Source organism: Gigantopelta aegis, chromosome 12, assembly GCF_016097555.1.
Source record: "Gigantopelta aegis isolate Gae_Host chromosome 12, Gae_host_genome, whole genome shotgun sequence".
Classification (NCBI taxonomy): Eukaryota; Metazoa; Mollusca; class Gastropoda; order Neomphalida; family Peltospiridae; genus Gigantopelta; species Gigantopelta aegis.
The window spans coordinates 46,256,014-46,270,845 of record NC_054710.1 but is presented as its reverse complement, the minus strand read 5'-3'; the positions used below and the strand labels follow the sequence as shown (position 1 = coordinate 46,270,845).

General features: G+C 43.3%; 1 protein-coding gene across 1 annotated transcript in view; it reads left to right on the top strand.

The window, feature by feature from the left end:
* LOC121386106 overlaps window positions 1–14,832 on the top strand; it is a 170,565-nt gene that overhangs the window by 72,257 nt on the left and 83,476 nt on the right. Inside the window, exon 3 of the mRNA XM_041516903.1 lies at window positions 12,056–12,325. Coding sequence (XP_041372837.1) covers window positions 12,056–12,325 — 270 coding nt within the window. The remainder of the gene's footprint in view (window positions 1–12,055; window positions 12,326–14,832) is intronic.

Below are 14,832 nucleotides of genomic sequence, written 5' to 3'. Positions count from 1 at the left end.
TGCTAAGGGGAGCTAGATATTGCTCTCATTGAGCTGTAGTCTGAGGTGAGTGATGGCGAGTGAGAGGTGAGTGATGGCGAGTGAGAGGTGAGTGATGGCGAGTGATGGCGAGTGAGAGGTGAGTGATGGCGAGTGAGAGGTGAGTGATGGCGAGTGAGAGTGATAGCTCCCTTCAAATGTCCAGGGTCACGTTCCATGGAGCCATCTCAGTGCTAGGATCACCTTAAATGTATAACTACCTAATGCACTTAAGGTGATCTTAGTGCTAAAATCGCTTCGTGGAACGGGGCCAAGGTCTGATGTTTGACACATTATCATGGTGAGATGTAATCATTATCTGTCCAGTTGTAAAGTACTCGCTTGATGCGCGGTCAGTCTAGGATCGATCCCTGTTGGTGGGACCATTGGGCTGTTTCTTATTTCAACCAGTGCACCACGACTGCTATATCAAAGGCCGTGGTATTTGCTATCCTGTCTGTAGAATGGTGCATATAAAAGATCCCTTGCTACTATGCAAAAGTTTAGCGGGTTTCCTCTCTGTTTGACATCCAATAGCTGATTATTAATAAATCAATGTGCTCCAGTGGTGTTGTTTAAAAAAAGAGAAAAGGATTCCATATATAAATTCACATGCTAAGGGGAAGGAAGGAAAGTTTTATTTAACGATGCACTCAACACATTTTATTTATGGTTATATGGTGTCGAACATATGGTTAAGGACCACACAGATATTGAGAGAGGAAACCTGCTGTCGCCACTTCATGGCGCTACTCTTTTCGATTAGCAGCAACGAATCTTTTATATGCATCAACCCACAGACAGGATAACACATACCACAGCCTTTGATATACCAGACTGACCACGCATGAAGCGAATGCTTTACCTCTGGACTACGTCCCGCCCATGCTAATGGAAGCTAGGTACATGTATTGCTCTGATTGAACTCTGTAATGTCAGGAGAGTGATGGAGAGCGAGAGTCCTGGTCTGATGTTTAGAACATTAACATGGTGAGATATACTCAGTACATGTATTGCTCTGATTGAACTCTGTAATGTCAGGAGAGTGATGGAGAGCGAGAGTCCTGGTCTGATGTTTAGAACATTAACATGATGAGATATACTCTCAGGAGAGTGATGGAGAGCTAGAGTCCTGGTCTGATGTTTAGAACATTAACATGGTGAGATATACTCAGTACATGTATTGCTCTGATTGAACTCTGTAATGTCTAGAGTCCTGGGATGTTTAGCTGAGGTACATGTATTGCTCTGATTGAACTCTGTAATGTCAGGAGAGTGATGGAGAGCTAGAGTCCTGGTCTGATGTTTAGAACATTAACATGGTGAGATATACTCAGTACATGTATTGCTCTGATTGAACTCTGTAATGTCAGGAGAGTGATGGAGAGCGAGAGTCCTGGTCTGATGTTTAGAACATTAACATGGTGTTGAGATATACTCAGTACATGTATTGCTCTGATTGAACTCTGTAATGTCAGGAGAGTGATGGAGAGCGAGAGTCCTGGTCTGATGTTTAGAACATTAACATGGTGAGATATACTCAGTACATGTATTGCTCTGATTGAACTCTGTAATGTCAGGAGAGTGATGGAGAGCGAGAGTCCTGGTCTGATGTTTAGAACATTAACATGGTGTTGAGATATACTCAGTACATGTATTGCTCTGATTGAACTCTGTAATGTCAGGAGAGTGATGGAGAGTGAGAGTCCTGGTCTGATGTTTAGAACATTAACATGGTGTTGAGATATACTCAGTACATGTATTGCTCTGATTGAACTCTGTAATGTCAGGAGAGTGATGGAGAGTGAGAGTCCTGGTCTGATGTTTAGAACATTAACATGGTGTTGAGATATACTCAGTACATGTATTGCTCTGATTGAACTCTGTAATGTCAGGAGAGTGATGGAGAGCGAGAGTCCTGGTCTGATGTTTAGAACTTTAACACATGGTGAGATATCTTCTGATGTTTAGTAACATGGTGTTGAGATATACTCAGTACATGTATACATCATGTTTTGCTCTGATTGAACTCTGTAATGTCAGGAGAGTGATGGAGAGCGAGAGTCCTGGTCTGATGTTTAGAACATTAACATGATGAGATATACTCAGTACATGTATTGCTCTGATTGAACTCTGTAATGTCAGGAGAGTGGTGGAGAGCGAGAGTCCTGGTCTGATGTTTAGAACATTAACATGGTGAGATATACTCAGTACATGTATTGCTCTGATTGAACTCTGTAATGTCAGGAGAGTGATGTCAGGAGAGTGATGGAGAGCGAGAGTCCTGGTCTGATGTTTAGAACATTAACATGGTGAGATATACTCAGTACATGCATTTGATTTGATAGCCCTACATGATCTTCACAATTTAAATACTGCCTAGATAATAATGCAGGTTATGTGGCTAGGCAGCAGATTACTGGTATTAGGTATACTACGCCCTGACCACAAAATCCATCCAACAAAATGGGTAACAAATTTAGACTGGTATGTGCTGCCATGTCTTCTGAAGATAGTGCATCACTACAGTTTATGTATCATACTCCTCATATGTCATGCAACGGCGTGAGTGTAATAAAGCTCTGTTCTGTTCTGTTCTGTTCTGTTCTGTTCTGTTCTGTTCTGAAGACACTGTCAGAATTATCAAATGTTTGCCTTCCATTAGGTGGTGATTAATTAATCACTGTTCTCTGGTGATGCCTTTAAAGAAAGCAAACAAACTTTAATCCATATATTGTTTCCTTTAGCAGTAAGGGAGATTCTATATATGCACTTTCCCACAGACAGGACGACACATATGCCGTGTAATTACACCTATTGTTTCTTACAACCCTGCAAACATGCACGCCTTAACCACGAGACCTGACAACAATGCGTTTGCTCTCCTCGTCTGTAATGATACTTCCGAGCTGTGGCGACGAGTTTTAAATTACTGGTAAGAGTTTTTGTCTCACTGCCAGATGAGCTTTTAATTTGGCCGCGCTTCCTTCGTCACCTGCCTCACTGACAATATGTCTAAGTAACTGGCATCGTCCTCCCAGTGGAGTCATTAAGCCATGCTTGTTGGGGGCTGCATGCTGGGCGGACACTTTGAATAATAGATCATTGGGGGGGGGGGGAGGGAGAGGGAGAGGGAGAGGGAGAGGGAGAGGGAGAGGGAGAGAGAGAGAGAGAGAGAGAGAGAGAGAGAGAGAGAGAGAGAGAGAGAGAGAGAGAGAGAGAGAGAGAGAGAGAGACACACACAGAGAGGGAGAGAGAGAGAGACACACACAGAGAGGGAGAGAGAGAGGGAGAGAGAGACACACACAGAGGGAGAGAGACAGGGAGAGAGAGAGAGGGAGAGAGAGAAAGGGTGGATAGAGGGGAGAGGGAGGGAGGGATTTAGAGAGAGTGAGAGAGTGAATGAGTTTTTGTGTGACAGCACTGTGAAGTCGAGCTTGTGTTAAATAATTGATGGTGTAATATGGTTCATAACAAAAAATTGGACACAAATTTTTTAATTGATGATGGATAATTATGTTATGGAGGAGTTAGTAGGGAGGGAGTGGGAAAGGTGAGAGGGAGGGAGGGAGAGGAGAGAGAGAAGAGAAGAGGAGAGATGGAAAAAGAGAGAGAGGTGAGTGAGAGCAAGCGAGAAAGTGAGAGAAAGAGAGAGAGAGAAGAGACAGAGTTACAGAGTTACATGAAATAAGAACAGAGCTCTACATCTTGCCCCTCCTCTCCCATCAAACTATGAAGCCCGACATGTAATACATAATAAAATAAAAACTCTTTACATCATGTCCTCCTGTCATCAAAACTATGAAGCCCGCCATGTAATACATAATAAAATAACCACTGTGAAGTGACGTGCCTGCACTGGGTAAGTGATTGACAGACGACTTGATTCCGGGGTGGTGGGGTCAGATTGTGTGGAGATTCGTCTTGTCACAACCTAAACACCAAGCTAAGATTCAATTAAGAAGAACATCGCAGACAAATGGAGACCCGAGTCTTGCCTTTGTTGCCTTTGCGACATCGTGCAATACATTTCTACCTCGGTTCAAGAAGTCCTGTCATCCCAATTGCTGTACTGAACCCTAAAGATTACAGTTTAATCGGGTTTTTAAATTAAAGCAGTAATTTGGATTTTCTTTTTTCAATTTCAGTTCGGTGAACCCAATTTTATTAGTTTCATTATTTAGGTTTTTTTTGGTTCTGTTGCAATTCAGTCTAAGTGGACATGTATTCGTCTTGTGTCTCAATGATCCTATGTCACCCATAATAATATATTGCAAATCCTTGAATAGTTTGTTTAAAAATTTTTTTAGGGGGAAGGGGGGCAGGATGTAGCTCAGTGGTACAGCGCTCGCCTGATGTGCTATCGATCCTACCGTCGGTGGGCCCATTGGGCTATTTCTTGTTCCAGCCAGTGCTCTACAACTGGTATAACAAAGGTACATGTATGTACCACCCTGTCTGTGGGATGGTGCATATAAAATATCCCCTGCTGTTAATCGAAAAGAGTAGCCCATGAAGTGGTGACAGCAGGTTTCCTCTCTCAATATCTGTGTGGCCCTTAACCATATGTCCGACGTCATATAACCGTAAATAAAATGTGTTCAGCACATCATTAAATAAACTCATTTCCTTCCTTCTTCAAACTCTATTTGTTGTACTATAATAGTAATAAGAATTGTAGTTTAGCCATGTAGATTTACGTTCATGTGCAAAACTGGGCCCTGCTCTTCCCAACGCCAATTCAAACCCAATTATCATTCTGCATGTGCACGTGTCTTCATCTTCAAAGAATTCTTTGACTGGCTGAAGAACCTTTCCTTGACAGTTTCCAGTGACAGATGGAAATCTCTGTGAATTTTCAATTGTTGGCCAAATACCGGGGGCTTGTGTTCTGAGCGTTTTAAAGGAGGACATTAGCCCGGACGGCTTGTTCGCACTCCTCCTCCTCGCCATGCACTGATCCCACAGGTCTTAGTCGCTGCTTTAGTAAGCCATACATGTAACGTGGCATTCCACTGCAAGATTGATGTCCACCATCAGGATTGTGATTTTTTTTTAAACTAATGACGATGGTGAATATGCATTTGTTGAAACAACTGTCAATGTTGTGTAGTGATGGTGGTCATAGTGATGGTGGTCATAGTGATGGTGGTCCTAGTGATGGTGGTCCTAGTGATGGTGGTCCTAGTGATGGTGGTCGTAGTGATGGTGGTCATAGTGATGGTGGTCCTAGTGATGGTGGTCATAGTGATGGTGGTCCTAGTCATGATGGTCGTAGTGATGGTGGGTCGCAGTGATGGTGGTTGTAGTGATGGTGGTTGTAGTGTCTGCTTGAACTTTTATATCAATGTTAATTGTCATTTCATTTACACATTTATCTTAGTTTGACAGCCAATAGCAGATATATTTTTTATGCTGGGTTGTTGCAAGACATCCATCCATCCATCCATCCATCCATCCATCCATCCATCCTTCCATCCATCCTTCCATCCATCCATCCATCCATCCATCCATCCATCCATCCATCCATCCATCCATCCATCCCGTTTGTTCGTTTGTCCATCCATTTGTCCCTCATTCTGTCTATCCGTCCGTCCGTCCATCTATCCATCCATAGTATCAGTCGTGGTGTCAGTATTGCCTGGAGGTGTCAGTAATGTCAGTATTGCCTGGAGGTGTCAGTAATGTCAGTATTGCCTGGAAGTGTCAGTAATGTCAGTTTTGCCTGGAGGTGTCAGTATTGCCTGGAGGTGTCAGTAATGTCAGTATTGCCTGGAGGTGTCAGTAATGTCAGTATTGCCTGGAGGTGTCAGTAATGTCAGTATTGCCTGGAGGTGTCAGTAATGTCAGTGTTGCCTGGAGGTGTCAGTAATGTCAGTATTGCCTGGAGGTGTCAGTAACGTCAGTATTCCTGGAGGTGTCAGTAATGTCAGTATTGCCTGGAAGTGTCAGTAATGTCAGTATTGCCTGGAGGTGTCAGTAATGTCAGTATTGCCTGGAGGTGTCAGTAATGTCAGTGTTGCCTGGAGGTGTCAGTAATGTCAGTGTTGCCTGGAGATGTCAGTAATGTCAGTATTGCCTGGAGGTGTCAGTAATGTCAGTGTTGCCTGGAGGTGTCAGTATTGTCTGGAGGTGTCAGTAACGTCAGTATTCCTGGAAGTGTCAGTAATGTCAGTATTGCCTGGAAGTGTCAGTAATGTCAGTATTGCCTGGAAGTGTCAGTAATGTCAGTTTTGCCTGGAGTTGTCAGTAATGTCAGTATTGCCTGGAGGTGTCAGTAATGTCAGTATTGCCTGGAGGTGTCAGTAATGTCAGTATTGTCTGGAGGTGTCAGTAATGTCAGTATTGCCTGGAGGTGTCAGTAATGTCAGTATTGCCTGGAGGTGTCAGTATTGCCTGGAGGTGTCAGTAATGTCAGTATTGCCTGGTGTTTTCAGTAAAGATCTCCACCTTTTACCACCTCTCCCCCCCCACCCCCAATTATACTGATACATGTATAAAGAGGGAACCTCACCCTAATTCTAAAACTAACAATACGGGATGGAATGGATGGGGGGGGGGGAGGGGGGAATAATGTGTTGACACTTTCTGCTCGTCCAGAGTTAACCCTGCACAGTTTTACTCTGCACTCAATCACACCAGGTGTCACAATGGCCACCATGTTAGACGCCCGACCAGCCGCTTGTTAACCAGCGTCGCAGGTGTTGTTACACAGAAATTGCTTTTCCCGTCGTCTTCAAGATCTTTATTTCTTCGAACACTATTTGACATTTCTAAACCCGAGCCAATTGTGATGCACACACAGAAAAGTGCAATTTGGTCACACGACCATCATCTAAGGGGAAGTAACGAGATTAGGAAGGAGCCGATGATGGGCCAGGCCGTACCGTCGCGATTGGTTTCTGTGTGTGTTTGAATACCGACCTGGATTTGAATACACAGCCGATCCCACGTGGTCATAACAAACACTCGGGAGGGTCACAACTTCACGTAATTTGTTTGTGCTCGCCGTGGAAACGGTGTAATTAAGGCAGAATGGTGATCACCGTCGTCACGGCAGATTGGATGCCGACGTCTGCCATATTGGATCAGTGTTCGGCCGTTGTCGGGTGTTCGGTCGTAAATTCAATAAACCGGACTAAGCATATTACGTAGTGAGATCAAAGTCCTTATTAATGGACGCGTTATTTTATTAATGTGTCTGGAGCTGGCTAGTGTCGTTAAATGCTCCACGGCCCTGTTCCATGAAGCGATCTTAGCACTAAGATCACCTTCGTGCATAAGGTAGCTATGCACTTAAGGCGATCTTAGGTCTAAGATTGCTTTGTGGAACGGGGCCCAGGGCTCTACCTAGAAAGGGGGCCAGATGGTTTAGATATAACTGAGGTGTGTGTGTGTGTCCAGAATAGCGTGCTTGAACCTTAATTGGGTATAAGCATGTAATTAAATTTCAAATAATTTTCTTAATTTTTTAGTTGTTGGTATTGTCATTAAATGTATTAATGTTGAAATAGACAGCACAGATAGCTGAGGTTTTTGTGTCCAGAAAAGCATGCTTGAACCTTAATTGGATATAAGCATGAAAATAATTGAAAGTGAATTCAACAAAAAAAATACTTTCTTTATCTCATAGTTTATTGCCATTATCGTTAAATGTATTAATACTGAGCCAGACAGCTTAGACAGCTAATGTTTGTGCCCAGGACAGCATGCTTGAACCATAATTGGATGTAAACAAGAACCAGTTACTGCCATCTCAGATCCCATATGTACTGCCTGAAACTGGCAGACACTGATGAATGTCCACGTCAAACAGGACCACAGTCCCCAGAGCACATCCTGCAATTCTGCCCCCTCTACAGTGAAGCCAGGATAAAGCACTGGCCCAACGGAGCAACACTGGCTGCCAAGCTTTGGGCTTCCAAAGAAGATGTGCAGTCGGTCTAGGATCGATCCCCGTCGGTGGACCCATTGGGCTATTTCTCGTTCCAGCCAGTGCTCCACAACTGGTGTAACAAAGGCTGTAGTATGTACTACCCTGTCTGTGGGATGGTGCATATAAAAGATTCCTTGCTACTAATCGAATAGAGTAGCCCATAAAGTGGCGACAGCGGATTTCCATGTTGTCTTTAACCATATGTCTGACGCCATATAACCGTAAATAAAATGTGTTGAGTGCGTCGTTAAATAAAACATTTCCTTCCTTCCTTCTTAAACCTTAATTGGATATAAGCATGAAAATAAAAGGAAACTGTAGCACTTGAAATATGCATAAGGCATCCGGTGTGTTCAGTTTAGAGAGGTTTCCGGTTTAGATAGGTAAACCTTAGTGATAAAAGATGCGAAAATCACGGGACCTTGGAAAATGTCTGGTGTAGAGAGGTTTCCGGTTTAGAGAGGGTCTGGTCTTGGGGAGTTTCACTGTACTGGTAATATGTAATGTTAAAAAGGCTACTAGTCAAAAACCAGAAACCCCAGGACAGTCTCTTTAATTAACATCACAGTGACCAATAAATAACACATTCCGCAGGCTTCTCATTGAGGAAAGGACAAATCCTGTATCTAACAGATACCAACATTAAATGTCAAGGTAACAGAAACAATTTATATTTAATTTCCTTTATGTAATTTTTGACACCTCGAGATTGCCATTGTTTTACGAGTGAAAGGTCAATCTGACTACTGTTGGTATAGAGGTATCTACATTAGTCTCCAACTTCACAGATCTACTAATAGTTATGTCACAAACAACTATAAACCGGCCTCGGTGGCGTCGTGGTTAGGCCATTGGTCTACAGGCTGGTAGGTACTGGGTTCGGATCCCAGTCGAGGCATGGGATTTTTAATCCAGATACCGACTCCAAACCCTGAGTGAGTGCTCCGCAAGGCTCAATGGGTAGGTGTAAACCACTTGCACCGACCAGTGATCCATAACTGGTTCAACAAAGGCCATGGTTTGTGCTATCCTGCCTGTGGGAAGCGCAATTAAAAGATCCCTTGCTGCTCATGTAGTGGCGACAGCGGGTTTCCTCTCAAAATCTATGTGGTCCTTAACCATATGTCTGACGCCATATAACCGTAAATAAAAATGTGTTGAGTGCGTCGTTAAATAATCATTTCTTTCTTTCTTTCAAACAACTATAAATCCTGATATATAGCTCAAATGGAAAACAATAAAGATTTTTTTGTTTAATGACACCACTAGAGCACATCGATTTATTAATCATTGGATAAGAAACATTTGGTGATTCTTACACAGTCTTCAGATGATTCCCGCTACATTTTGCCATTAGCAGCAAAGGATTTTTTTTACATACATTTCCCCACAGACAAGACAGCACATACCATGGTGTTTGATATACCAGTCATAGGGTACTTGTTGGGATGGAAAATATGAGCTGGGAGTACATTTTTGACACCTTAATACAAAAATACACATCAGCTGTTGGCCCCCACTGTCCTAGACTCACAGCCCAGATCGCGGAGGTGTGAGCCCAGGACAGCGTGCTTGAACCGTAATTAGATATAAGGACGAAAATAAGTTGAAATGAAATGAGCTACTGGGTGCAGCTGAGATGTGTGCCAAGGACAGCGTACTGAACAATAGCTGGACAAAGTGAGGTGAAATGAAATAAAACCCAATAGGTCGGCTAACGGAGAATCGATCCAGCAACCCTTCGCACCTCGGGCAAATGATCTTAATCCACCGAGCTTTCTAGGCAATGCGAACTTGTAGTATATTCACCCACAGACGGTTTTATTCGCACAGACATCATTCATAAAACCCACTTGCCTCTCTACCTAGGTGAGAATTAATGTCCTGTCGAGATATAAAACTGAAAATGGAATTGATTATTGGGCCTCTCTCCATGCAGGAGAGTAGCACCGTTCTGTGTCTTATCGATGTTGGCGGCCTCCTTGAGCCGCGGAGCACCAGTGATAGTTCATTGATGTGCACCAGCCCCAAGACGCGATTGACAAAGGAATCATCTGCAGCTGTATGCTGTAATATTTCACAGACACCAATTTGTTACCCAACACTGATGGAACGTCCAGTCTGAGATTCATTGCAGTCCATAAAGCTGATCAGTGTCACACTTATCTGCTTAGCTCCCACTCCAGGTTGCACTATACCAATTAATTTCCGGCTGGGTCGAAGTTCGAGGTGCACCAAACTTTTGATAGAGAAGTTAACACCACAAGTCCTGTGATTGGTTATAAATGTGAGTGTGTTGGTTGTAAAAAAAATTAGTTTCATCTGGGCTAAAAATGTATGCAATTTTATTTGATGTAGTACCACCGTGTCAAGTAGCCTTGTGCTTGGAACATGTATGGGGTACCTGTAAAAAAAAGTACTCAAATTTTGTGCGAAACTAGGGGTGTTGCAGAAACATCTGGTTATACCGAAAATGAGCCATGAAAGGTACCATTTTCTGCAGTTAATACTTTGAGGTAGGGGTTGTAGTACTGATATTTATGGGTCACAGTTTGGTTGATATATTGCATATAGTGTTTTTAAACACAAACGTTAACATGGTCGCCTATGGGATTTGAATTGGTATAGTCCAACCTCCAGGCAGCCCTTGATGATTTCAGTTAGTGAGACCTAATAGAGTTACCTCCCTGCTATTGCATTCAGAATCTTATAGGTTCCAATTGTACCTTCTGTCCGAAGCCAAGCCACTGGGGATGGCCAGACACTGGGCTTGGAATGGATGTGATATGACCAGCCTAGATGGTGTCGTAGTTAAGCCATCGGACTACAGGCTGGTAGGTACTGGGTTCACAGCCCAGTACCGGCTCCAACCCAGAGCGAGTTCTTAAGGGCTCAGTGGGTAGCTGTAGACCACTACACCCTCTTCTCTCTCACTAACCACTAACCAACTGTCCTGGACAGACAGTCCAGATAGCTGAGGTATGTACCCATGACAGCATGCTTGAACCTTAATTGGATATAAGCACGAAAATAATTTGAAATGAAATGAAATATAAGTTCCAATTGTACCTTCTATCCAAAACCAAGCCACTGGGGATGGCCAGACACTGGGATTGCGATGGATGTGACATCACCAGCCTCAGTGGTGTTGTGGTCAAGCTATCGGACATAAGGCTGGTAAGTACTGGGTTCGCAGCCCAGTACCGGCTCCAGCCCAGAGCGAGTCTTAATGACTCATTGGGTAGGTGTAAGACCACTACACCCTCTTCTCTCTCACTAACCACTAACCAACTAACAACTAACTCATTGTCCTGGATAGACAGCCCAGATAGCTGAGGTGTGTGCCCAGGATAGCGTGCTTGAACCTTAATAGGATATAAGCACGAAAATAATTTGAAATGAAATGAAGTGATGTAATGAACCTTAAACAGGATATAGGCAAGTAAATAAAGTTCAGGATCAGAACCAGTGTATGAAATCAATTCCTATTGCTGATAATGTTAACATTTACTAACAAAACTGATATAAGCAGCGTATAAACACACCCAGGATATATACCAATAATAAGTGAGGCACCTTACATCCAATCTACCTACAAGAAAATGGGGAGTCGCATACCATTTAAGAGATTTAATTAGTTTTTTTTTTTTTATCATCAACCCTCATTTTTGCTGAAAATCGCAGTTCTATTTTGGGGAATACCCTGCACTGATTTCAACCTCTGGGCCCAGTAACACAAAGCACTGGTAACATTTACGTCAGACGTACACCACACATTATGTACTGCATTAGGAAAGATGTAGCGGGTTTCCTTTGATGACTATGTACCAGAATTGCTAAATGTTTGACATCCAACAGCTGATGATTAATCAATCAATGTGCTCTAGTGGTGTAGTTAAACAAAACAAACAAACTTGAAACTCGTGGTTAAAGGTAAGAGTTGTTATTACTCGCTTCTTATTGTTTTCATTATGTTTGACATACCTTTGTGAAATGAAAAGGAGATATATCGCTATTCATTTTTTAATGGTAGTGATGGTGGCACAGGGAACAAATTGGAACAAATTTAGGTTTAATTATTTTCACCTCTGTATTTTTCAGCTCGGCCGTACATCATCTCTAGCTCGAACGCGTTACTTCAGCACCGGCGTGGCGAGACAGCTAGGATGTTCTGTAAGGGGAAGGGTTCTCCGACGCCCACGCTGATGTGGTTCAAGGAGGGGCGGCCGCTACACAACACGTTCAGACAGACCGTAGATGGCACACACGTCACCATCAAGAACCTGCGGCGCAGCGACGGGGGGACGTACATGTGTACATTCGAAAACTCGGTCGGAGAGATTTCACAGCTTATAAGACTCGTGGTCGAAGGTAAGGGTCATTATTACTGGGTTGGAGAGATTTCACAGCTTATAAGACTTGTGGTCGAAGGTAAGGGTCATTATTACTGGGTCGGAGAGATTTCACAGCTTGTAAGACTTGTGGTCGAAGGTAAGGGTCATTATTACTTGGTGGGAGAGATTTCACAGCTTATGAGACTTGTGGTCGAAGGTAAGAGTCGTTATTACTGGGTCGGAGAGATTTCACAGCTTATAAGACTCGTGGTCAAAGGTAAGGGTCATTATTACTGGGTTGGAGAGATTTCACAGCTTATAAGACTTGTGGTCGAAGGTAAGGGTCATTATTACTGGGTCAGAGAGATTTCACAGCCTATAACACTTGTGGTCGAAGGTAAGGGTCATTATTACTTGGTGGGAGAGATTTCACAGCTTATGAGACTTGTGGTCGAAGGTAAGAGTCGTTATTACTGGGTCGGAGAGATTTCACAGCTTGTAAGACTTGTGGTCGAAGGTAAGGGTCATTATTACTGGGTCGGAGAGATTTCACAGCTTATAAGACTTGTGGTCGAAGGTAAGGGTCATTATTACGGAGAGATTTCACAGCTTATGAGACTTGTGGTCGAAGGTAAGAGTCGTTATTACTGGGTCGGAGAGATTTCACAGCTTGTAAGACTTGTGGTCGAAGGTAAGGGTCATTATTACTGGGTGGGAGAGATTTCACAGCTTATGAGACTTGTGGTCGAAGGTAAGAGTCGTTATTACTTGGTGGGAGAGATTTCACAACTTATGAGACTTGTGGTCAAAGGTAAGAGTCGTTATTACTGGGTCGGAGAGATTTCACAGCTTGTAAGACTTGTGGTCGAAGGTAAGGGTCATTATTACTGGGTCGGAGAGATTTGACAGCTTATAAGACTTGTGGTCGAAGGTAAGGGTCATTATTACTTGGTGGGAGAGATTTCACAGCTTATGAGACTTGTGGTCGAAGGTAAGAGTCGTTATTACTGGGTCGGAGAGATTTCACAGCTTGTAAGACTTGTGGTCGAAGGTAAGGGTCATTATTACTGGGTGGGAGAGATTTCACAGCTTATGAGACTTGTGGTCGAAGGTAAGAGTCGTTATTACTTGGTGGGAGAGATTTCACAACTTATGAGACTTGTGGTCGAAGGTAAGAGTCGTTATTACTGGGTCGGAGAGATTTCACAGCTTGTAAGACTTGTGGTCGAAGGTAAGGGTCATTATTACTGGGTGGGAGAGATTTCACAGCTTATGAGACTTGTGGTCGAAGGTAAGAGTCGTTATTACTTGGTGGGAGAGATTTCACAACTTATGAGACTTGTGGTCGAAGGTAAGAGTCGTTATTACTGGGTCGGAGAGATTTCACAGCTTGTAAGACTTGTGGTCGAAGGTAAGGGTCATTATTACTGGGTCGGAGAGATTTCACAGCTTATAAGACTTGTGGTCGAAGGTAAGGGTCATTATTACTTGGTGGGAGAGATTTCACAGCTTATGAGACTTGTGGTCGAAGGTAAGAGTCGTTATTACTGGGTCGGAGAGATTTCACAGCCTATAAGACTCGTGGTCGAAGGTAAGGGTCATTATTACTGGGTCGGAGAGATTTCACAGCTTATAAGACTTGTGGTCGAAGGTAAGGGTCATTATTACTGGGTCAGAGAGATTTCACAGCCTATAAGACTTGTGGTCGAAGGTAAGGGTCATTATTACTGGGTCAGAGAGATTTCACAGCCTATAAGACTTGTGGTCGAAGGTAAGGGTCATTATTACTGGGTCGGAGAGATTTCACAGCCTATAAGACTTGTGGTCGAAGGTAAGGGTCATTATTACTGGGTGGGAGAGATTTCACAGCTTATAAGACTCGTGGTCGAAGGTAAGGGTCATTATTACTGGGTCGGAGAGATTTCACAGCTTATAAGACTCGTGGTCGAAGGTAAGGGTCATTATTACTGGGTCGGAGAGATTTCACAGCTTATAAGACTTGTGGTCAGGTAAGGGTCATTATTACTGGGTCAGAGAGATTTCACACTATAAGACGTGGTCGAAGGTCATTAACTGGGTCATATACTTGTGGTTAGGGTCATTATTACTGGGTCGGAGAGATTTCACAGCTTATAAGACTCGTGGTCGAAGGTAAGGGTCATTATTACTGGGTCGGAGAGATTTCACAGCTTATAAGACTCGTGGTCGAAGGTAAGGGTCATTATTACTGGGTCGGAGAGATTTCACAGCTTATAAGACTCGTGGTCGAAGGTAAGGGTCATTATTAAGAGAGATTTCACATATAAGACTTGTGGTCGAAGGTAAGGGTCTGGGTCGGAGAGATTTCACAGCTTATAAGACTCGTGGTCGAAGGTAAGGGTCATTATTACTGGGTCGGAGAGATTTCACAGCTTATAAGACTTGTGGTCGAAGGTAAGGGTCATTATTACTGGGTCAGAGAGATTTCACAGCCTATAAGACTTGTGGTCGAAGGTAAGGGTCATTATTACTGGGTCGGAGAGATTTCACAGCCTATAAGACTTG